This window comes from Phaseolus vulgaris, chromosome 5 (genome assembly GCF_000499845.2).
Source record: "Phaseolus vulgaris cultivar G19833 chromosome 5, P. vulgaris v2.0, whole genome shotgun sequence".
Lineage (NCBI taxonomy): Eukaryota > Viridiplantae > Streptophyta > Magnoliopsida > Fabales > Fabaceae > Phaseolus > Phaseolus vulgaris.
Window position 1 is genome coordinate 6,101,270 of NC_023755.2, and position 24,277 is coordinate 6,125,546.

The 24,277-nt window shown below is 32.1% G+C and overlaps 1 protein-coding gene across 1 annotated transcript; it reads right to left on the reverse strand.

Annotated features, from left to right (window-relative positions):
- Positions 1 to 10,061: 10,061 nt before the first annotated feature.
- Positions 10,062 to 13,606, reverse strand: LOC137834994 (phosphoglycerate kinase, cytosolic). The gene is made up of 7 exons (XM_068643286.1): positions 13,193 to 13,606; positions 12,898 to 13,103; positions 12,393 to 12,470; positions 12,030 to 12,290; positions 11,617 to 11,934; positions 11,226 to 11,384; positions 10,062 to 10,506 (listed from the first exon to the last, which is right to left on the reverse strand). Exons 2-7 carry the CDS (start codon positions 13,090 to 13,092, stop codon positions 10,312 to 10,314), a joined length of 1,206 nt encoding a protein of 401 aa, XP_068499387.1. The 5' UTR covers positions 13,093 to 13,103; positions 13,193 to 13,606; the 3' UTR covers positions 10,062 to 10,311.
- Positions 13,607 to 24,277: the final 10,671 nt, after the last annotated feature.

Below are 24,277 nucleotides of genomic sequence, written 5' to 3' on the forward strand. Positions count from 1 at the left end.
ATTTGCTGCCAGTGTAATCTATTTTAAATTAAAATAAATCTATTAGTTACTGCCAGAAGTTTTTTGCACTTTGCTTCTTTTCTTATGTCGCCCTCCAAAATCCTTGAATATGAACCAAGTTTATGTTGGCATTGTATGCATGCCTTTATTTTAGCTTCCAGAGGCGAAACTGTTTATACCCAATGACGTGACTTCAATCTGTCAACAGAGATTGTCACTAATGAATTCTTGTGAATTTAGACCTTATAGCCAATGTTTATTTCAGTTCATTTAACTCCTACGAAGGGATGGATACGAGAAAATTAGAGAGGATTGTAATGGTTTGTTTGAGTTGATTTCCAAGAAGTGTCTAGGAAAGAAGTTCTGGGAGTTGCACTAGTGTTACTTTTTATAGGTTGACACATGCATGCTCTCAGAACTGTACTATAATTTGATTTAATGTATCTAAACAATCGATTGTGCATGATTTATAATTGATTATCTGGACATTGATATAATTATCTCAGTTTGTGTTTTTTTTGTCTTGCTTATCTTGTTTTAGTTTTGTTGTACCCAATTCTTGAATAAATTTTGATTGCATTTATAAGTGCATTCTATTCTATTTTTAAGTCTGAAAATATTTTCAATTCAAAAAAAGTTTTAAAACCAATTCACTTCCTCTTGGTTTAATCAAATCATTCTCTTTTCCTAACACTTATGTTATAGTTTGATAAATGTCTTACCCTCTTATACTATGAATTTTTTTATATGATTGATAATTTTGTTCTAATTCATGCTTTAGATGACTAGTGTGGATGAACATGTATTATAAAAAAGAACTTCATTTTCTTAAGCATAAATGTACCTACCATCTATAGCTATCATGCTTTAAGTTATGTATAATATATACAAAGCAATGGAAACTAGTTTCACTATAAAAAAAAAAGATTTTCAAGAGAAAAAGTTGATACAACTCCATTCCACAGAGACTTTGAGTCACTTTCTTATTATACAAATTTATGTTGGTGATATAACTTTTGGTGCTACTAGCAAACCTGGACATTGTTAAAAAAAATATAAAAGGGGTTCAATGAAAATGATGGGTGAACTTAAAGATCTAAAAACTTTTGAAGAATTTAAGTTGAATGTGTAAAATTAAAGTGTAGCACATCATAAGGATCTTACAATATATGATTCTCACATACTATACAATCAATTATAATAGAGATAGATACCTATCTTGATCCATGAGAGTTTCTATGTGAGTAGTTTCTTCAATCACTTTTTCTTAATATATTTCTTGTGATTCTTTTCTTGTCACACTCTTTCTTGATGGTCTGCAGTGAGACAACCTCATTTGCAAAGACAAAACCCTATCTCCTTTATGTTTCCCAATCTCCATCAAATTAGTTTTTCATCAAGTATCATAAGATATATATAACCTCTCATATTAACCAATATGTCATTTTATATTATTGAATCACATTCAAGTCCAAGGCCTAAAATCTATTTCACATGAGTCACATTATAATGTTATAAAATTTTCTAACATTCTCCCACTTGACTCGTGTGGAGCTATAATACTTCATGATTTAATAATTACATAAATCATAATGCGCATTAAAATCCTTACATAAATTAGTTCTATAATCATTAATCAAAATTAAGGATACATAAATAATAAGAGACATGGCGATTACATGTCATTTAATCAACATATTTCCTTTCATGTATTACTATATCACCCTTTCTCTTTAATATGACTTTACAAAGAAAAAAATCATAATTGGTTCAAACATAATGTCATATTCAAGAATAACATAATTTGTTTTCCACATCATAATTTGCACGCATATTCATAAAGTGAAAAACAAAGATTTCATAAACATGTATATCAATGAGCTCAAAGTGTCAAATAACCATTAACAACATTCAACATACATTATTAAACATAATGTCCATATTCTCAACATGACTAGTAATTGTTTTGGACGATAACCATTTTGTTAAAGGGTCGACAATCATAATATTAGTGTTAATATGTTCTATTGACACTCTATATTTCTAAACTTCTTCCTTAACGACAAAGTATTTCAATTCCATATGCTCAACACATTTGGAATACTTGTTGTTCTTAGAAAAGAAAACAATTGGTTGCAGACAATAAATCATCAGCGTCTTGGAAATACTGTTAAATACTCCAAGTTTTGAGATAAAAATCCGTAACCAATTAGTTTGAACTATGGCCTTAAAGCATGTCACAAATTCAGCTTCCATAGTGGATGCAGTAAGGATTGACTGCTTCACACTTTTCCATTAAACCATTCATCCGGCTAAAAGATAGAGATAACTAAATGTAGACTTTCTTGTATCCATATAACCAACAAAATCTGAATTTCTATATCCAATCACCTAAAGATGATCATATCTCCCATAAGTAAGCATGCGATTCTTTGTCCCTTGTAAGTATCTTAAGACTTTCTTTGCAACTTTCCAATAATCCAATTCTGGATTACTATGGTATCTACTAAGCATACCAATGACAAAACTAAAATATGACCTTGTACATGCTTGAGCATACATTAAACTCCCAACAACATATGCATAAGGGATATTCTTCATCTGTTTTCATTCCAAATCATTCTTTAGACATTATGAGACTAAATTGTCTCCATTTTGTATTGGAATGAGAGATGTTAAACATTTATTCATTCTAAATCTTTCTAAAACTTTATTAATATATTCTTTTTGAGACAAGCCTATCAATCATTGTGATCTATCACATAATATTTCATTCCTATCATAGTATGTCCCACATATATATTTCATTTCAAAGTTGTTAGAGATAAACTTCTTAGTCTCACTTAATAGATTAAGATTATTAGCTACAAGCAAGATATAGAATCATAAATATAAATTTGCTCCCATTGACCTTCAGATATATACACTGATCAATCATGTTTTTCTTAAATTCAAAGGACATAATAGCATCATTGAACTTTAGATACCATTGTCTGGAATCTTGTTTAAGTCCATATATTATTTTTTTAAGTTTACACACCATGTATTTCTTTCATTCTTCAATGAACCCCACTAGTTGGTCCACATAAACATCATCTTCTAAATTCCCGTTCAAAAAGGCATTGTTAACATCTATCTTGCGCAACTCAAGATCATAATGAGTTACTTATGTCATGATTATTTTGAAGGAATCTTTCTTAGAAACAAGAAAAAATGTTTCCTTATAGTCAATGTCATTCTTTTGAGTAAAACATTTGGCAACAAGTCAGACCTTGTAACATTCAATCACGTTTAGTCTTAAAGACCCATTTACATCTAACTCCCTTGCATCCTTCTAAACATTTCATAAGGTCTCATACATCATTTTGTGTCATTGATTTAGGCTCATCTTTAATTGCATTTAACCATTTATCATAATTATCACCATTAATCGCTTTTAAAAATGAATCTAGATTATTATCAATGCCTAAGTCATTTTTTGACTCTTGTAAATAAACCACATAATCATTCTAAATAGCAGATCTTAACATTATTTATTCTGATTGTTCGACTACATGTTCACTGTTAGTCTCGGGATCATTAATTTGTTCTTCTTCGCCATCATTGTGTGATTCGCAACATGAGGAATGACAATTCTTGAAGTAGAGGTACTAGTTAAAGGAACTTGTACTTTAACTTCCTTAATCTCCACATTTCGTGAAGCTTCACTCCCACTGATTTCACCATTCTCAATGAACCAGACATTTTTAGTTTCAACAATACTTGTACTACGGGTAAGACAGTAAAACATATACTCTTTTGACTTTACTAGATAGCCAATTAAATGTCCATTAATTGTTCTGGCATCTAGTTTCGTTTCTTGTGGATTATATATTCTAATTTATGTCTGAAAACCCAAAACATGAAGTGTCTCAAATTGGATTTTCCGCCTATCCACAATTTGTCTTTTGAACTGCCTTTCTAAGAACCTTGTTCAACAAATACATTGCAGTTTTTAAAGCATACATTCACAATGATTAAGGTTCGATTATGTCTTTCTTACACACCATTTTGTTGTGGTGTATTTGGCATTGTGTATTGAGCACAAATACCTCATTTCTCAAGGAACTTAGCAAATGGACCAGAGTCTTGTCCACTTTCATCATACTTTCCATAATATTCATCACCTTTATTTGACCTAAAAATTTTCACCTTTCTATCTATTTATCTTTCCACTTTATTTATATAAATATCCAAAGCATTCACATACATTTAAATCAGTAAAACCTAAATTTGAAAGTATATCATTCTTTATTGATCTATGCACCCTTTCTTTGGAAATATGTCTCAAACGCTTATGCCACAAGTAAGCAGAAGATTCATTCACTAAAATATGCTTAGTGTCAACATTATGATGCAATGTCATAAGAGTTTCAGCATATAAATTATCAAGATTCAATTTATATAAACCATCATAAAGTGTACTAAATGCAACAATACAAGTACACTTATACAAACTGAAACAATCATTCCCAAACTTAGAATAGTATCCAACAACATCAAGTTTAGACAAAAAAAAAACTAAATTCTAAAAATACTAGGTACATAAAAGTATCAAACAATTTTAAATAAAATCTATTGTCAAGGATTAAATGATAAGTCCCGACAGCTTCTACTGGAACTTTCACTCAATTCCCTATGGAGACAAACTCCTCATTCGGGTTGAAAGGAATCATTGCATTGTATTAGAAACATGAGTTATACATCCAGAATCAATCCACCAAGTATTATGTGGAACTTCAGTTATGTTTGATTCAAAACATACATAAGCATTATGCTCACCTTTCTTTTCGAACCAAATTTTATGTTTTAGGGTAGTACTTCTGTAAATGTCCAGAATTCTCACATAAATGACATTTATCATTTTTTTCTAGATTTTAGTAGAGGATGCATTAAACTTTAGTGGTTTTTTTAGTCTTTCCACATTACCTATGAACTTTCTTTTCAACTTCTTGATTATTTACATAATGAATGAGGTTACTTCTTTGATTCTTAAGTCTGGTCTCTTTTTGAACTATCATACTATGCAATTCATGCACATTCCATTTGTCTTTTATTTTATTATAGTTCATTTGAAAAAGACCATACTCAAACGATAATTAGTTCAAGATGAACTGCACAAGAAAAGCTTTATTCACTGCCATTTCATGATACTTAAGTTTTTCTGCAATATTTGTCATCTTAATGACATGCTCGTGCATAGTACTAGAACTATCAAATTTCATGGTAGTTAAGGTACTCATTAATGTTCTGACAAAGACTCATTAGTAGTTTAAAAGCGTTCTTCCACAAATCTCAAATTCTTTTGCACTTTTAGTTTTGGGAAGAATAAACTTAATATTATTTGCTATGCTCATTTGCATAAACATCACGCTAAGTCTGTTTGACCTTTTCCAAGTCCTATAATGAGCTTTCTCTTTAATGCTACTAGCATTAGTAATATCAACATGTTTCTCAACTTCAAAGGTCAAATCAAGATCCAACACACCTAAGTAAAATTGAACTTGTTCACTACAATCAGGAAAATTCAATCTATTAAAGATCAAAACAAACTTACCATGTAAATGTAAAGACACGGGAACAAATACTTCAATTAACACATGCTTAACATTAATACTTTGAGTCATAAACCAAACATATAATATAGATTCTAATTACAAACAAACATACTATGTATACTAATGTTCTCCTTTGGGTGATACATTAATACACAAAATAAAATAATGCTAATAAGATTAACATTATTTGGAAGGACATATGCATTAACTATAAATACTTATTATCTTTGGATATACATATAAAAATAATAATTCATACTCGCTATCAACAATCATAACCATTAATTATAAGAACAATTAATTAACCTTTGAGTGATCCACAAATGTCTTATAACAATGAACTTCAATTAACCCATAAATCAATCATTTAACATCAATTCTATAGGTAATTGAAATAGAATTAATTACTAATTTGTAATTAAATAAAACATAAATATTTGATCACTTTGGTGATTACAAATCTATCATACAAATAATTTCATAAATAATATATTAATTAAAATAAAATTCATAACTAATTTGAAATTAAAAAAAACAGATATTTGATTGCTTTGACGATTACAAATATATCATACAAATAATTCAAGAAATAATATATTAATTAAAATAAAATTCATCACTATTTTAAAATTAAAAAAACAAATATTTGGTCACTTTGGCGATTACAATGCTATCATACAAATAGTTTTAGAAATAATATCATTCACTAACTTTGGAATTAAAAAAAAAACATAAAGACTTGACCACTTTGGTAACTACAAATCTATTATACAATTACTTTCAGAAATAATATTATTCATCAACAAAATATAAAAATATACATTTATGTCATTACTTTTATTTATCATAATATTTTCATCTTGCATTCAAATAAAGCAAAATCAATTTATAACATAACAGAAATAAAAGGATAAATTAAACTTTAAAATTTATCCTCAAAAGATATTACTTTCTTTGCGATATTCATAATTTTAAAAGTAGGTTTCATAAAATTGTGAAAAACATCATTCATGAATAATCATAAATTTGAACAACCATGCTCTAATACCACACGGAAAATAAGCATATAATGATGAAAAATAATGGACATCTTAAGGATCGTACAATATGATTCTAAGATACCATACATTCAATTATAATAGAGACAAACACTTTCCTTTATCCATGAGAGTCCCTATGTAAATAGTTTCTTCAATCACCTTTTCTCAATCTATCTCTTTAATGAACATAAATTTATTTACACTTATTACTTTAATCATAAATTATTGGAATGTAATAATAAATAATTCCTTTGTTTTAATTAATATTCTTTTAGTTGAGTTTATTTGGGCCTTAATTATTATTTATATTAATTATGTATTTTTAACGCAAGTTGCTTCTTTTGAATCAAAACAGGAAACCGAATCTGAAATGAAGAATTAGATAATTAAATTTGCAAATATCCCAAAAAAGGAACTGAATGCATTTCTGCAAGGATATTCTCTAAAAATCTTGCACTTAAAATTCCTCTCCAAAATCCTTCAAAAATAGAGCAAATATACTTTGATAATATTATTTAAGAAAATATTTTACAATACCTCTCCCAGCAGTTCTGCTGGAATCAATTACAGTCAATGTACAAATCTGAAAAAAAAAATTAGAAACAATATATATGAAAAAGAAACGAGAAAAAAATTTGACACTATTTGGAAATGAAGATATATGTATAATAATTTGGAACAGGAAAATAAATATCTGATAATTGTAAAACAATAACATAAGGCATATTTTTAATCTGATTTTGTACAAGGAGAAGAAGATTATAAAAAAGACCTCAGAGGAAGGAAGAGGGAGCTTTTAGGGATCGCGTTTCAGGAAGTTTCATAGGGTTTTCTTAGTTTCTTTTCTTCTTTTTAATTCTTTTGTTTTGCCTCCGCATGGAAGACTAAGCCTTTTTGGTTGATTTCTTTGTAATTTTCCATTGAGTTCTGAGGTTTTGATCAATAAAAGTTTTGTTTTTTAATTCTTTATAGCACTTGTTTTAATTTCTAATCTCCTAGAAAAAAACTAGTTGTTGTGAGAGGTTGTACTTGAACGCATGATTGAAGTCTTCCTTATCTTAAACTTTGATCTCTTAGTTAGTTTGCATTGTTCTAATTAGTTTCTTGAGCGCATGATTCAAGAGAGAGGAGATAAACATTCCCATGGAGTATACGCAAGGAACAAAGTGGGTATTGATTAAACTAGTAGACGCATGCTTTAATAGTGAGTTTAAGTTGAATCAGATTGACGCATGTTCAATCTAGTTTAGCTCTATGTGAGAATTGAAGGATGATAATCTTTATATGACCTATGCAAAATTCATTGGTGGAAGAACTTGGGGATCAACCGTTTTTTATTTGTTGTTTTAATCTTTTTTATATTTTTTGCAACTACTTTAACTCCTTTTTTATTGTTATTGTTATTGCTAACTTTTATTGCTTGTAGATATATTCTAAATACTAATTTATTGATTTCACTATTGGATTCGTTGGGAGACGATTAGAGGTCATCTGACCACTTCTATGCTATCATCTCTCTAGCGTTAGACAGGTTTACGCTAAAGTCCTCTTAATTTGACATCAAAACAACAAGTATCACTCTTGCAATTATTTTGTTGTCACACTCTCTCTTAATGACATACAATGAAACAACCTCATTTGTAGAGACATGACCCTATTTCCTTTATGTTTCCAGTCTCTATCAAATTAGTTTTTCATCAAGTATATTATTAAATCACATTCAGGTTCAATGCCCAAAATCTATTTCACATTAGTTCATTCTAATGTTACCTAATTTTTTAATAGAATGATATCAAAGAAATGAAGGGGGCTGTGTATCTAACCATTTCACAAATGACTAGACGAGAAATTGATTTAACAATTTTTAAAAGAATTTTTAATGTAATTGGTTTTGCTATAAGCATAAGGAAACTTTAAGGATGCATTGCTTTTGTGATGGTGACTATGCTGGAAACTAGGTGGAGAGTGCCCCCTTTATGAAAGGAAACCAAATTTCAAATTTCCTGAGTCAACAAGAAGAAAGGAACCATTGCACTATTAAATGCAAAAGTGAAATATAATATGAAGTGGAAGTTGTTGCACTCAGCTCCTCTGAGTATCACTCTAATATCTCAGAGTAAATTTATTTCACTACTATGGAATGAAAAGGTTAGTGTGAAGTCTTTCACCCTTGGTTGGTTGGTGATGAAGTGTTATCCTTGTGATCACAAATCACGTATGTGGAGAAGAAGGCATTGAATGATTGAAAAAGACTAATCTATCGACTAGCTGTCACACAGCCTTGAACTAGTGTTCTCTTGTTTCATTATTTTCTGTCAAACACATCCTATGCCACAAAATTGAAGCATCTATCTTTTTCCAAGCCATGGGCCTCCCACATTAAGATATTTACTAAAGGAACTACAAAACAAAAACACATCTCATAATACATGCCCACCACCAAGTTCTAATGCCAATTTCCTGGTTTTGCTTATTCTCTTCAGGATCAATTTTATTCATTGAAATAATTAATCACCCTCTTGTGATTGTAGGAATCGGAATCTAAAACCTCCAACATGGTCCTTTGGAAAATTAATATTGCAAATATAGGTATGAAGTAAACTATATTGTTTTAATAAATTAAAAAATTCCAAATATAAGAATAAAAGAACATGTATATAATCTTTTTGTACCCAATTTTTTTTAAAAAAAACATACATTACTTATTTTATATTTGATCGATGTAAATGTTCTCTATCAACAGAAACAGTACCTACGCAGTTCTTTTTCATCCAAAGTACAATCTCTTCAATGAATTACACATCTGCATTTGACTTATGTCCAACTACGAAAACTTGTAGGCACATAAATTTCAAACTTAACCAACCTCATTCATAAACATATCAAATAAAAAGAATTGCAAGGAAAATAACACCAAGATTGGCCGATCAGAAAACCAAAGGAACAGATCCAAGAATCCTTCGGAAATAATCATTGCTCAAAATCATCTAAGATCAAAGTTCAATCGAACACCATAGACCCCACAATCATGAACATATTCATATTAGTTATCCTCAAATCCAATCCGTTCAAATATTCTGTCAATATAGACAATACCCATACAAGTTTATTTTTTATCCTAAGTACAATCTCTACCATAAATTATAGATTTGCATTTAACTTTAGTCCAATGAAGAGCTATATGCAGATCTATATGGACAACCACATTCTTTTATACAACCACATTACAACTCCCAATACTATTATTTTAATACTTTTTTATATCATTTAATTACAAATTTACTCTTTATTATATATATTTATTTCTAAACCTATCAAGATGTATAGTTGTCACAATATCATTTTCCTATACAGATATATTTCAAATTTAACCAACCATTCAGAAGCATATAAAATAAAAGGACTTCGAGGAAAAGAACACAGATTGGCCGCTGAGGAAAGCAAAAAAACATACGAGCAAAACTCCTCCGAAAATGGACATTGTTCATGAACAAAGCTCAGTACATCACCATAGATGCCACAAAACCATCTTATTTTGAAACGTATCCTCTGCTAAGCCTCTACATGAGCAACAATTATCATTGTACCTCAATCCATCGTTGGCTGAAACTCAACCATAACAATAATTAAAGCATAAACTTCAAAGGAATGAGTGAACCGCTCGATGTATTTGCTCAAGCATCATTAAGAGCAAGGACACCAGGGAGTGGCTTCCCCTCAAGAAGCTCTAAGCTGGCACCACCACCAGTGGAGATGTGGCTCATCTTATCTGCAAGTCCAGCCTTCTCCACAGCAGCCACAGAGTCACCTCCTCCAATGATGGTTGTTACTCCCTTGCCACTCAGCTCTGCCAGTTTCTTAGCTATGGCCTGTGCACAAAAGGATATAGTCACTTATCACAAAAGAGTCCAGTTGCTAGTTATAAAAGTTGAAGTAGCAGATTTTAAGGCTTATTCATCAGTGCATGCAAAACTCCGCAGACTCGTCACTTAATCAAGAAAAAGGTTTTACCAGGACTGCAATAAGGGTTTTATAGATAGAAAAACATATCAAGAAATGATAACTGAAATTCTAGATCATACACTCATGGTCAAATTTAGAAGATAAGGTTTATGGATTTTTACTAGTATCATTCCCTTCTTATATAAGCATTTTGACATTTCACAGTGAACAAGAATTTTCACTTATCACATTCCTTTCATACATATCATTGTGACATTTCACAGTAAACAAGTTTTTCACTGATGGCATTACCTTTTTAAGCATATATTAATATTAAATAAATATAAATATATAGCAATATTAATGCAGGTGCAAAAATAAAAGGCAAAATTTATATTTTTAACGATAAACTCTCAAATATTAATACTATGAAAAAAAATTATATTATACTAATATAATTTTCAAACCTATGTAGCCACATGAAACAAGTACAAGAAAATAGATTGAAACAAGTGTTGACTATTTGCTTGAAAGATACAAAGCACTGTCAATCCATATTGTTGGAGATCACATTTAATTGTTTCACTTATTTGGATTATCCTTTCAAAATTATAATGGATGATTTACTATATTTTATCATTCATACCTCTGTTCCTGCGGCAAACTTCTCAAACTCAAAAACACCCATTGGTCCATTCCAAATGACAGTTTGAGTGGCATCCAATGCTTCACTAAATGTCTTGATAGAATCAGGACCAATATCCAATCCCATCCACCCATCGGGGATGCTTGACGCTGAAACAGTCTGAGAACACATAAATAAAGTTAAAAGGGTATCTCAACACTTGAAACACTACTAGTTATAAGTGCATTGGAATGTGGGAAGTGAGTAATATGAACACTCTAATCGTGGATTTCACACATTTTCCCTAGTCCCTGGTTGATCATTTGTTTAAAGAGAGTCTTCCCATGACAAAGGGAGGGGGTGTAAATTGTTAAGAACACCATACTAAACCAAACTCACAAAAATCTAGTACCTTGCTGTTAGCATCAGCAGCAAACTTGTCTGCTATGACCACATCAGTTGGAAGCAACAAAGAAACCCCTTTAGCCTTGGCCTTCTCAAGAAGTGAAGTTGCAAGGTCTAGTTTATCTTCTTCCACAAGAGATGACCCAACGGAAAGACCCTGGGCCTTGTAAAAGGTAAAGATCATTCCTCCACCAAGCAATAGAACATTAACTTTCTCCAACAAGGATTCAATAACTCCAATCTTAGAAGACACCTTTGACCCACCCACAATAGCAGCAAATGGTCTCTTGGGGTTAGACACGGCTCCAACTAGATAATCAAGCTCCTGAAACAATTAAACAAATAACAGATTAATCAACTGCATAGATTACATTGGTTAGCTAACATATATAATGGAGCTAGCGATTACTTCCTACAAACCTTCTGCATAAGGAATCCTGCAACAGCAGGCTTCAAATATTTGGCCACTCCTTCTGTGGAAGCATGAGCTCTGTGGGCAGTGCCAAATGCATCATTCACATAGACATCAGCAAGAGAAGCCAGCTTCTTTGCAAACTCAGGATCATTCTTCTCTTCCTCTTTGTAGAATCTAACATTCTCTAGAAGTAAAACACCACCTTCTGGAAGTCCTGCAACCAACTTCTCAACTTCCTCACCAATGCAGTCATTTGCAATCTTAACCTATAATCAAGACACAGTGGCACAATAAAGTAACAGTAAATCCAGTTAACAAAAAGGGGAATATCTGAACAAAAAAAATACTAGAACAGTTAGGAGGCAAACCTCAATTCCTAAAAGTTGAGACAACCTTGGCACAAGAGGCTTCAAACTGTATTTGGGTGTAACACCTTTTGGACGTCCCTGGAAACAGAATAGTCAAGGCAAAATCACGTTTCAAGTCACTAATACTCACATCACACTTATATGTTAACTCAATAACTAATACCCCACAACTATATTCATTAGAAAACAATCATTTCAAATTGACATGTTTCACAGATCTCATTAAATAACAAGCATCACTATGCGTAACAATTAAGTTTTTTCCCTTTCAGATTCAAATCCTCAATAAATAAAAAATAAATATATAGACAGTGAAAGACATGGCTTTCCCAGTTACTATCAATTAAACAAACACACATAGCCAATAAAGAATCAACGAAAAACCACAAGAGTAACAAAACCTTAAATCCAACGAAAACACAAACCCAGATTCCAAATCATTCCTACGCTAAAGCAAAACACCCAGACACATAAAAACAATGAAAAATAGTCACAAATACCATACCAAATGACTAGAGAGGATCACTTTGGCACCATAACCAGTCAAGTACTTGATGGTGGGAACAGCAGCACGGACTCTAGTGTCATCGGTGATGTTTAAGTTATCATCCAAAGGCACGTTCAGATCGACCCTAACGAACACCCTTTTCCCCTTCAAATCACCCTCCTTCAACGTTCCCACGCTCCTCTTCGTCGCCATTATCCGAAAATCTGCACAAGCCCAAATCCAAAACCAGTAAGGGATCAGAACCCTGAAGAGGAAACACAGGAAAAAACCAAACTTTGGGGGCGAAACTCACGAAAGGTAAGGTGGAAATATCGGTGTAGTGTAGCAGAGATCAGATTCAGACGAGGTGCGTGTAGGAAGGTTCTAGAAAATTTATAGAGGTTGGTGGCACCCGTGTGTATGGCACGTGTGAGGGGTTGTAGCTTGTTTTGCGCTCTTTAGTGAAACTTTTTTTTTTCTGGGTGGCACTGTGGGCGCAGTGGAACTATAAAAGTGGAATCTGAGGACCAAATGTGGAGATTTGAATGCTAGAAAACATGGCAGTATTTTCAGCCCAACGTTTTTGCCCCTTTTCTGGGTCCATTGTTTGATGAAGATGCTCCAATTACCACTCAATCTTAAAACATTAGGCTTAACTTAAGTCATTTTCTTAATATACAATTTTAATTTAAATATTAGAAATTGTACTGGGTTTAGGGTTAAACCTAATTCAACTTCTGGCTTATTGCACTCATTTATATATATAATAAAATATCTTCATCGACTAAATGTATATCTCTAATATTATATCAAATTTTAATTACATAATTAATATTTTTTAATTTTTTAAAATATTAAAAAAAATTGGTTTATGTCTAACTACTAACAAAAAAAAATATTACATATTTATAAGTGTGAGGTTTGTAAATAAGAGGCACAGTGTTAAGAGTCACGGTTTCATCTTTTATTCCACTTTTCAACGAAGCTTCTTTTCGTTTCCTTACACTACTACTTTTCTAATGGTCACCCACCAGTTTGTATTAAAACTGTTTAATTTTGAAAAATTAAATAACCAAATCTACAGTTAAAATTTTATAAAAACCAAATTTACATCATCGCAAAACTATACAGATCAAAATGTATTTAATGCTAAAAATTATTTATTAAAACTTTAATTTTAAAACTATTATGATATCTAAACGTATAATTTTTAAATCTTATTTATCTTAATTCTCTATGTCTTTTCAATGTTATTAAACATTTTACAAAAAATTAACTTCAATGATAATATTATTAATTTGATTTTGAACTTTGTTTTGTAGGTTTTATCTATATTAATGTGATTTTCAATATAACGTTCATATAATATTTTTGAGTCTGAATATAACATCTTTTTTAAGATATTTTTTTAAGTTTTACTCTTCCATAAAACTTACACTTTCATGATTTTGTATTTATACTTTAATAAGTATTATTTTTATATGATAAAAAGTATTTAAATTTTTATGACTCACGATCTTAAATTTAAAATTTTCTCATCTTACACCACCACAATGTAATAAAGATTTAGTTTAATTACCGTTTTCTCTTTATATTTAGGATTAATATTTAATTTACTAGAATAGTTCTTTAAAAAAATAATTTGGTCCCAAATTTTTTTTAAAAGTATGTAATGTGGTTCTTTTGTTATATTTTCATCAACGACATTAATTGTCAATGATTTGGCACACACAATGTCATTGGTATGTAAACATGAATTGTGTAGTTATGACACATGGTATGTCCACGTAGGCACCATCGTTTAGGATTTTATCTTCTTGGTGGCGGCAGTTCTGGTGGGTCTGCGACAACTACTGTGATGGTGAAGCCAGGGGAGGGAGTGACAACTAGGGTTTCATTGGAAGGATAGTAGATGGAAATGAAATGGGTCATCAGCATCATCACCCAACAATTCAAATGATTGGCAGTGGCCATTTGGAAACACAACCCTTATCAGAAAAAAAAAACTAACAAAACTTACTGAAGTAGGGTTTCATGGTTGATTTGAGATGGAAAGTGAAGATGAAATGAGAAAATGAAGAGTGGAGAAAGGGAGTGAAGAACAAAACCCTAGCCGTAGGGGAAGAGAGAGAAGAGAGTATTTCCTCTCTTTCACAACCACGTACACCCCCATACAACAACAACTATGTTGCTCCCCTCCATTAACTCCACCACCACAGCCGTTGCAGACTCATCACATTCCACCATCGTCGTTGCAGACTCATCCCATTCCACCACCACAGTCACTGCCACGAAGAAGATAAAATCCTAAACGTTGGTGCCTACGGGACATACCATGTGTCCTAATTGTACATGATGTGATGTGCAATTAGATTGTTCCATGATGTGAGTTGATTTTAGAATGTTCCTTTTTAGAGGTGACACTTTACTTATGATTGAGATTTTTAACAAGTATATGGTGAGACCTAGGGAAGATCCCCATTGGACACGAACTTAACCAAGTTGTTAAGTAAGTGTGAAGATTCACTTCCAAAGACAAAGAGGAAAATCAAAATAAGGTGATAGTGATGATGCATTGCGAAAATGGAAAGACATGAAAGGAAACAATCAAGATGGCCATGGTCGAATGCTAATTGGAAGAACAACACAAGAACACAAAGGAAAACCGAATTATAACAAGTATAAAACACAAGAATAAAGTGGCGTAATGGAAATGAAGGAAAAGGATGGAAGAAGAAAGCTTATGGTGTGAACATGAGAAGGGACACGCCACTTGGAGTATGGTTTCCTCCAAGATGAGTGTAGAGGACCGCCACTTGAGAGCTCTCAACTCATTCAAGATAAGACCTAATGCTTAGAGTAACCAAGTCTCACACAATTTGTGCAAAGTTTTCCTTCTTCTATAAAATTCAACATGAAAAATACAAGGAGTATGACACTCTATTTATAGGAATGGGTGGCTTGAAAAACAAGAAAAGCAAGGGCATGATTGGAAGAGAAAGTGGGGCGGCCAAAGGGGTTGACTTAGGTCAAAACCGCCCCTTTGGCTTAGTCTTCTAGAAGGTAGGGCAACCTTCCTAAACCTAGATGCCTTGTCTTGAAAAAGTGGGCTTGGTGCAAGCCCATTTCGCTAAGGATACTCCCTTTTATTCTCTATGAACCACACTCTAGCTTATTATATTATTTGGATCCCCAAAATGAGCCCAAATTATTTACGAGAATGTTTTTGTGGAAAACAAGAAGGAAGAGCTTCTGATATTTTGGTTTGTATTTGGTTCTTCTTCTACTAATGCTTTCTTGAGGTTTCGTGGGGTCTAACTTTGTATACTGAGATGATTAACATATTTGTGAAGTGTTTGTTGGACCTTTAATTATTTGTTGATTTGTATCACTATGTAGACATACCATGTGTCCTAATTGCACAGTCCACACCTGCATACCAATGACACTATATGTTCAAATCATCAACACTTAACGTCGTCGATGGAAATTTAAAAAAAGAGACCAAATTGCATAGTTTTTTTAAAAACCTTGGGTCCTTATTGATTTTTTTATAAAATCACTATAGTAAGTGAATAGTGACCCTAAATGTAGGGACCAAAAAGGTAATTAAACTTAAATATTTTTTCAGCCATATCCATTGCAAGGGTTTGTTAGAATAAAGTAACCCTATTTGATTTTGATTAAGTGTTTTATAAAGAAAGTATAAACACATAATTTTATAAAATATTAGATTTAGATAGACATAAGTATTTCATTTTGTTGACAGACACAAAACATCATGCTTATGTCTTGGTCTGATAAGTTTTTGCTTGGATAGGTGATAGAAACATGTGTTCTTAAGCATTTCCTGATACAATTCTAACATTATAAATGTTTATTCTACATTGCAAATAATGTTTCTTTTAAACATCTTACAAGAGAACTTTGTGAAAACATGTCTATGTCAAAGATATCTTAAAGAACGTACTAAAGTTGTTCTACATCAACAACTTTTCTAGAAAGGCAGAATGTCATATGTTAAGACCAACAATTAATGTTTATGTTTTTGCACTTTACAATTTATATAATTTACATTTCTACAATTTACATTTCTATCATTTACAATACTGAAAATTCTATTTTTGTCATTCTTACACTAGTGCAAAAAGGTCCATTTACGACAATACACTTACAATGCTTTTACGGATAGACATTTTCCTTCAAAATGTGGTGGCATTTTTTAAATTAAATTCATCTAAAAGGGAGACTATTTGGTAAAGTCACCATTTTATACGAAAGCGTTTCGTCTAAAACGACTACTTTACCTCATAGCCGCCCTTTTAGATGAAACGCTTTCGTATAAAACAACGACTTTACCCTATACCCGCCCTTTTAGAATCTTTTTATTACCCTAATTCATAGTGCGCCAGTTACGCTTTCATATTTTCTTGTCTTTTGGCGCTTTGTTTTTCTCTTCTATACTCCCTATGCTTCTTCTTCATCTTAAGGCATTGTCATCTTCGACCATTGTGTAAGTTTCTTTCGGGCTCTCTGCCTCTTCTTCACCATTGCTTTTTATTTATTTATTTTGTTTCTCTTATTTGTTTCTTTTCTCCCATTGTTATGAAGGTTTTTATACCTACTACTGTTTCGCTGCCTTGCACGGTATTCTTTGAAATTTCGTTGTGCCTCCATTTGGTTCTTCGTCGCTGTCATTCATTGTCGTTGTCGATGTCATTAGCTCGTTGTTGTCATTGTCGTTGTCGTTGCTCTTCACCTTTACCGTTGCCTTCACGCACAAGGTTGGTGATGTTTTAATTTTTTTTTAGTGTTATTAATTTGTTTATTTTTTATTTATTATAATTTTTTTTAAAATTTTATATTATGTTATTTTTTAGGTTAGAATAGAATTATTAAATTATTAGATTTTAGATAGATTTATATTATTTAGTATTTATAATTAATTTAATGATTTTTAATTTGTATTGTTAATATTTATTATAATTTATATTTATTATTAATTTATATTATGTTAGTTATTAGGTTAGAATATAATTATTGTTTTGGTATTGAGTATAAGGGTGTTCAACCCTCAACTATTGATACGTGTTTGTATTGAGTTCGAGGGTGCTCGACCCTTGACAAATGTGAGATTTTACACTCATTAGTAAACACCTGAATAACCATTACAGAACATAATGTATCGAAATTGGATTAATTTTGTTTGCATAAGTGGTGAGTACGAAAGAGGACTAGAAGAATTTATACAATTTGCGCAATGTAACGCTAATAATAGTGGTCATGATGGAGTAAAAATTAGGTGTTTGTGCGTTAATTGTTTGAACGAAAGGAGATTGGATGTTAAGAAAATCAGGGAGCACCTTTTATGTGATGGGTTTCATCGATCTTATACAACTTGGACATGGCATGGTAAATTATGAAATTTACCATGTGTTTCCGTATCTGAAGAATATGTGGGGTCCACCATAGATGATGCAGTACATGATGAAGTACATGATGATCGATTAAAGGACATGATTCGTGATGTGGGAGTTGAGTCTTTTGTAGAAGCGCATGGATATGGAAGTATGTCAAGCGATGTAGAGACTCCATTGTATCATGGATCAACTAACTTCACACGGTTGTCGACAGTGTGAAGATTGATGAATTTGAAGGCAATATATGGATGGACTGATAAAAGCTTCACGGAATTGGTTCAGTTATTGAAGGATATTCTTCCAGATGGAAATATCCTACCTAATTGTAATTATTTGGCCAAAAAGATTTTTTGTCCGATGGGTATGAAGTATAAAAAGATACATGTATGTCCTATTGATTGTATATTATACAAGAAAGATTTTGAATTTTTGAAAAGTTGTCCGAGGTGTGGGTTATCACGTTATATGTTGAAACAAAAATATGATGATATTATTGAAGAGATAGAAAAGCATGGACCCCAATGAAGGTTATGTGGTATCTTACCATCATTCCAAGGATGAAGCGGTTGTTTGCAAACCCAAATTATTTTTATAATTCTTTAACATATATGTATCTTAACACTAATTTATGTGAACCTTATTTTGTAATGCAGTTCTTTATGGACAAGCAAGCACTGACTTCGGCCGCCATAGATTATGTGAGACATGCTTGGGCCACATATTTCCTTAATTTTTATAACTCTAGGATAGCTAATCAATAGTGTAGGAATTAGATAAATAGGAATATAGGTAAGAATATATGTTATTAGTGTTTGTAATACATTTTTATCAATATATATAATTTGATTATCTGAATTTATGTATTGTCTCGTTGGGTTATAATTGGACATGTCAATTTAGATGAGAATTAGCATTAAACAGAATGTACTAAAAAAAATTACCATCTACAATGGCGGTTATGACCAAAGTCGTCGTTTTTAGATGCTTCGCAAAGATTTATAAGGGCAACTAATGCAAATAGCCGTCGTTTTACGTCTTTGAATGTGTTGAGATAGGTTGGGTATAAAAGGGCAGCTATGGTAAAAGTCGTCGTTTTACAAAACGACGACTTTTACCATAGTCGCCTTCTTTTTTCTGGGACATAAGACTATATGCTGAACAATAGTAATCACATCAACAAACATATAATCCCTACTCAAACACTTACTATCATGGATGGAGAGATCATCCAAATTTAAGATATGGACCACCTCCACCAAAATAACCAATATGTCCTAATGAGTAACAATAAAATCAATTCCAACATCCACCTAGACAACAAAGATACTTGTCTCCTCCAATGATACATCAACCAATACAAAGTGCTACACTAGTTCAAAAAAAAAGAAAAAAAAAGAATGTGCAATAGCAAGTTAACCTAGGACCATCATTGGAGGAGTTGGTGAAATAAATGGACACAAATAGCATGTAGTTTCAACCGAATATGTGCCATCATACAAGATCTACAAACTCATATTGGATAACTAGCAACCACATTGAATAACCTATAGCAGTAAGGATTTGAAACACTTCTTTCATAGGCCTTAGTGAATCCAAAAGGAAATATGAGTGCTATAAATTTGAGAAATGAAAAAGAATTGAATTAGCAAGATAAAATGGTATCACATGATCAGACGATCTTAGCTTATTAGGTGGTCTTGGACAATTTATAAAGAACAAAACCAACAACAAGTTCTACTTTCACCCCCTCCTAGAATTGTCAAGACGAAGAAAGTGGAAACTAATAAAGATTTACTAGAAATTTTCAAGAAGGTTAAAATTATCATATCAATGTTGGATACCATCAAACAAATTCCTAATAATGTGATCTTGCAACTTTGATGGAGGTTCATCCAAGTCACCACATCATAAACTTAGAAGATCAGAGAAGATGGGACATCATTGAGGAAAACATCTAATCTTTAGTCTTCCTTCTTCAGCCTTGTAAATATTTGTACAAAGTAGTTTAAAAATTTATTTTAGGTCTTGTATTTTGGGCCAAGTAGCATAGGATTTTAGGCCTTGGCCCATATTGAGCGTCCACATATGAAGCTTGCATGACTCTAAGAAGATGCTACAAAAGGTGCCACATGTGAAGTTCCAAGTAGGAACCATTTTTCCTTGCTCTCCAAGTCTCTTTTATCACTTTTTCACTTCTTATTGAAGAGTATTTTGAAGCATAGGTTGCAAGTTATCCTTGCCACATGTCACTATATGAATGGAGAGGATTATGAAGCTTGCTCCACAAGTTACTAGTGTCACATGTCACTGTGTGAGTGGATAGGATTTTAAAAGCTCATGGCACAAGTTTAGATGACTAAAGCATTATAAATAAGAGTGCTTGCCTATGTAAAATTTAGACTTGAATGATATATCAAATTGTTGCAGAAATTCTTCCAACTATTTCATAGCTCGCGGTTCATCTCACCGATCCAAAACATACTTTTGTTGCATCCTTCTTCTTCAATTTCACATCAAAACTGAAGAACATCAATGGAGCCAAGGAGAAATCCATCAAACTTACAAACAAAAGCAAGCTCAACCTTTGGGAGCTTGAAGATGTATTGGTTAAAGTCAATCAATTGATTTTTCTAGTTAATTTTTGTTTCCTTAATATCTAGTATGAAGGCTTTGTTCATAGTGTTAGAATATATGGCCTTAAACGAGAGGGGGTGAATTGTTTAAAAGGGGTTTTCAAAAACTTTTTAAGCTAGAACAAAATCCTTTGAATGAAACTCAATCAAAAATTCAGTTAGCCAAGCTATAAAGCACAAAACAGCAAAGCACCAGAAAAACAATCGGTTGTTTCTACGAAACAATCGGTTGTTTATACCAACAAATCAATAACAACTGAATTTAAATGAGGTTAAGGGAAGAAAGAGATACACAAACAAATTATACTGGTTCACTCTTAAACCAAGAGCTACATCCAGTCCCCAGAATCCACTAGGCAATCCACTAAGCAATCAAATACAGATTACACACAAAACCACCAAAGAAGTGACCTTGAACCCCTCAAGAAACACACTTCCTTTGGCACAGCACACACCAAGAATGTTGATCTTGACAACCTCAAGAGCACACAACACTCCTTGGCTTAGAACACCAGAAAATACAAAGTATTCAGAATGAATTACACTTGTTTACAGAATGAACTGAAATCAATACAGATGTAATCCTATTCCACTCTCTCTTGAGAAAACCAAAGCTGAAAAGTGAATGTTCAAATCTTGAAAGCAATCTCTCTCAAATTGAAAAACTCAAATATGTTTTTCTTGTTTGTTATAAAACATAAACAAATTATTTATAACTTTCAAAGATTGGTCAAAGCATTTAAAACAGGAGCGCATTCAGTTTGAAAAGCATTTAAAGCACACTCAACTAACAAAACAGATTATGTTAGGATTTTCAAACAAACAATCGATTGAAAGCACAAAACAATCGATTGTTTTTGTTTGACAATAAGTCAACCAACCAAAACAATTTTTAACCTTTTCAAAAACACCTAAGAGTAAAACAATCGGTTGTTTCGACAAAACAACAGGTTGTTTTTCACTTAGTTTGAAAAACACTTTAATCTTAAAAGATTTGAAAAAACTTTAGCTTTAGATTCAACAAAGAGTGGATTACACAGATAAACTACCCAGACCCTATCCTAAACACAACAACAACTTCAGCCTTCCATCAAACACTAGGATTTGGATTCTTCAAAGCCTTTGATCACACTTGATTCAACACATAGATAACACCAATTTTTGGAAAAGCGCTCCTGATGACTGCAAAGACCAAGATCAATGTTCATAGAGGCACGCTCAATGGAATTTGGAGATGATATTTCCAGTTCAACATTTTTTAAGCCATGAAACATCCATTAGAAGGCCATTCACTTTTAGTAAAACACATTTTTTTATGATGTTGTAAAATAAAAAATAGTTTTGAATGTACAAAAGTAGATGTAGGAGTAGAAGTAGATATAGATAGTGAATTGTCCATTTTTTTGCAATTTACAAACTTGGAAACAATATTTTTTAGGGTTCTACCTTTGATGATGATTTTTGTGGTATTTGTACTAAAATTAACATTGTTATATCATTTAATTACCCTTCCATTGTAGGTACAGACATTGAATTGCCCATAACATATAACCCAATGTCGTCTTCGATCAAAACAATGTCTACCCCCTCCATAGGGAATAACCCAACATCGTCTAACCCAGTCTAACCTAGTAACGTCTACTATCTTTAAACCGTCTAACATCCCCATAGTGTCTAGTACCCTCAGAGTGTCTAACCCTTCCATAACATCTAATACACATACATCATTTATCCACCCTATATCATCTATTGCCCACATAACGTCTATATTCACATCATCTATTATTCCATTATCTTATAACCATTCATCACATTCTATTAATTTAATATCAGAAAAACAACAATCTTTGGAGCTGAAACCTCTGCCAGACCACTAGAAATATGTTTATTTGGATGATAAGCAGAGGTTACAAACAGTTTATTGAAACAATAAGAAAATGAGCTACTACAAGTTCTTAAGGTGCATAAGAAAGCCATTGGTTGAATGCTAGCTGGCATCCCTAGGATCAATCCAACCATATGTATTCACAAAATTCTTTTGGAGAATAGGTCTAAACCAATGAAACAACCTAAAAAAAGGATTAATCTTCTAAATGTGGTGAAAATAGAAGTGACCAAGCTACTGATGGTTGGGATCATCTACTTAATATCTGATAGTATGTAGGTTTCACCTATGCAAATTGTTCCAAAGAAGCCTGGGTTAGTTGTCATGAAGAACAAAGATAAGGAAATTGTGCCAACAAGGGTAGCCAACTAATCGAGAGTTTATATAGATTACATGAAGTTGAATGAGGCCACTAGAAAAATATCATTTTCCTCTCCCATTGATCAAATCATTGTGAGGTTAGCAGACACATTATTACTTCCTTGATGGATTTTTTTGTTATATGCAGATACACATAACACTTGAGGACTAACATAAGACCATTTTTACCTATCCTTATGGCACTTTTGCCTATACAAGGATGCCATTTATCCTATGAAACACACCTGCTACATTTCAAAAGTGTGTCATGAGTATATTTTCATATGTAATTGAGAGCTACATGGACATATTTATGGATTATATCAACCTCTATGGCTTCATTTGTTGAATGTGTCTGCTAAGGTTGCAATGTGTCTTAGATGATTCTGTATTTTAGGTTTGTGTGTATTCAAAGTTGCCTTTTGCTGCATGACCCATCCTAGATGCCAAACCAAGGTAGTAAGATCAAGCACATAATGAGGATAAATGGTTTTGGAAAAGTTTTTAAAGTTTTCTTAAAAGGTTTGATTCAGTACAAAAATAAATTTGTTTTCCTGAGAAACAATAGGTTTATTTTTGCTATGTTAAAAGGTTTTTTCGAAATTCAGTTAGGGCACCAGAGGTAAAGCTCAGTCTGTTATTTCAGTTAAGCTGAGCTGACAGTTTTGTTAACATTTAACCTGTTGTTTTTAGAATCAATCTGTTATTTTTAAAACTGCTCTGAAACTGTTTTTTGAAAAGTGGTTAGAAACTGTTCTCTATAAAATAAAATGCCCTTCTCACGTGAAGGGATGCTGAGCAATTACAAGTTTTAACAGAGATAAAACATTTCTTGTGTGAGGAAGTGAATTGAAAAGGTTTTGCAAAGGTTTTTCAATAGAAAATAGATGTGTGCTTGTTCTTAAAGAACCTTGTGCTGGATGAAGGTGTTGGTACTGTCTTGGAGCAAATAGAACAACTAGTTTATGTTCTTGCATTGGCTTAGCTTAAATTGGGTATCATTAGCTTAAATTGTCCTCTGCAGTAAAAATTTCAATCTGTTATTTTATATTTTAACGTGTTCTCTCTCTGTTTCAGAATCACAGCTGTGACTAGGAAAG

Excerpts from the sequence above, each read along its gene's own strand:
- LOC137834994 (XM_068643286.1), bottom strand. The coding sequence starts at position 13,092 with ATGGCGACGAAGAGGAGCGTGGGAACGTTGAAGGAGGGTGATTTGAAG. Across the intron at positions 12,471-12,897 it reads TGATCCTCTCTAGTCATTTG|GGACGTCCAAAAGGTGTTAC; the intron begins GTATGGTATTTG and ends TTCTGTTTCCAG. Across the intron at positions 12,291-12,392 it reads CTCAACTTTTAGGAATTGAG|GTTAAGATTGCAAATGACTG; the intron begins GTTTGCCTCCTA and ends TCTTGATTATAG.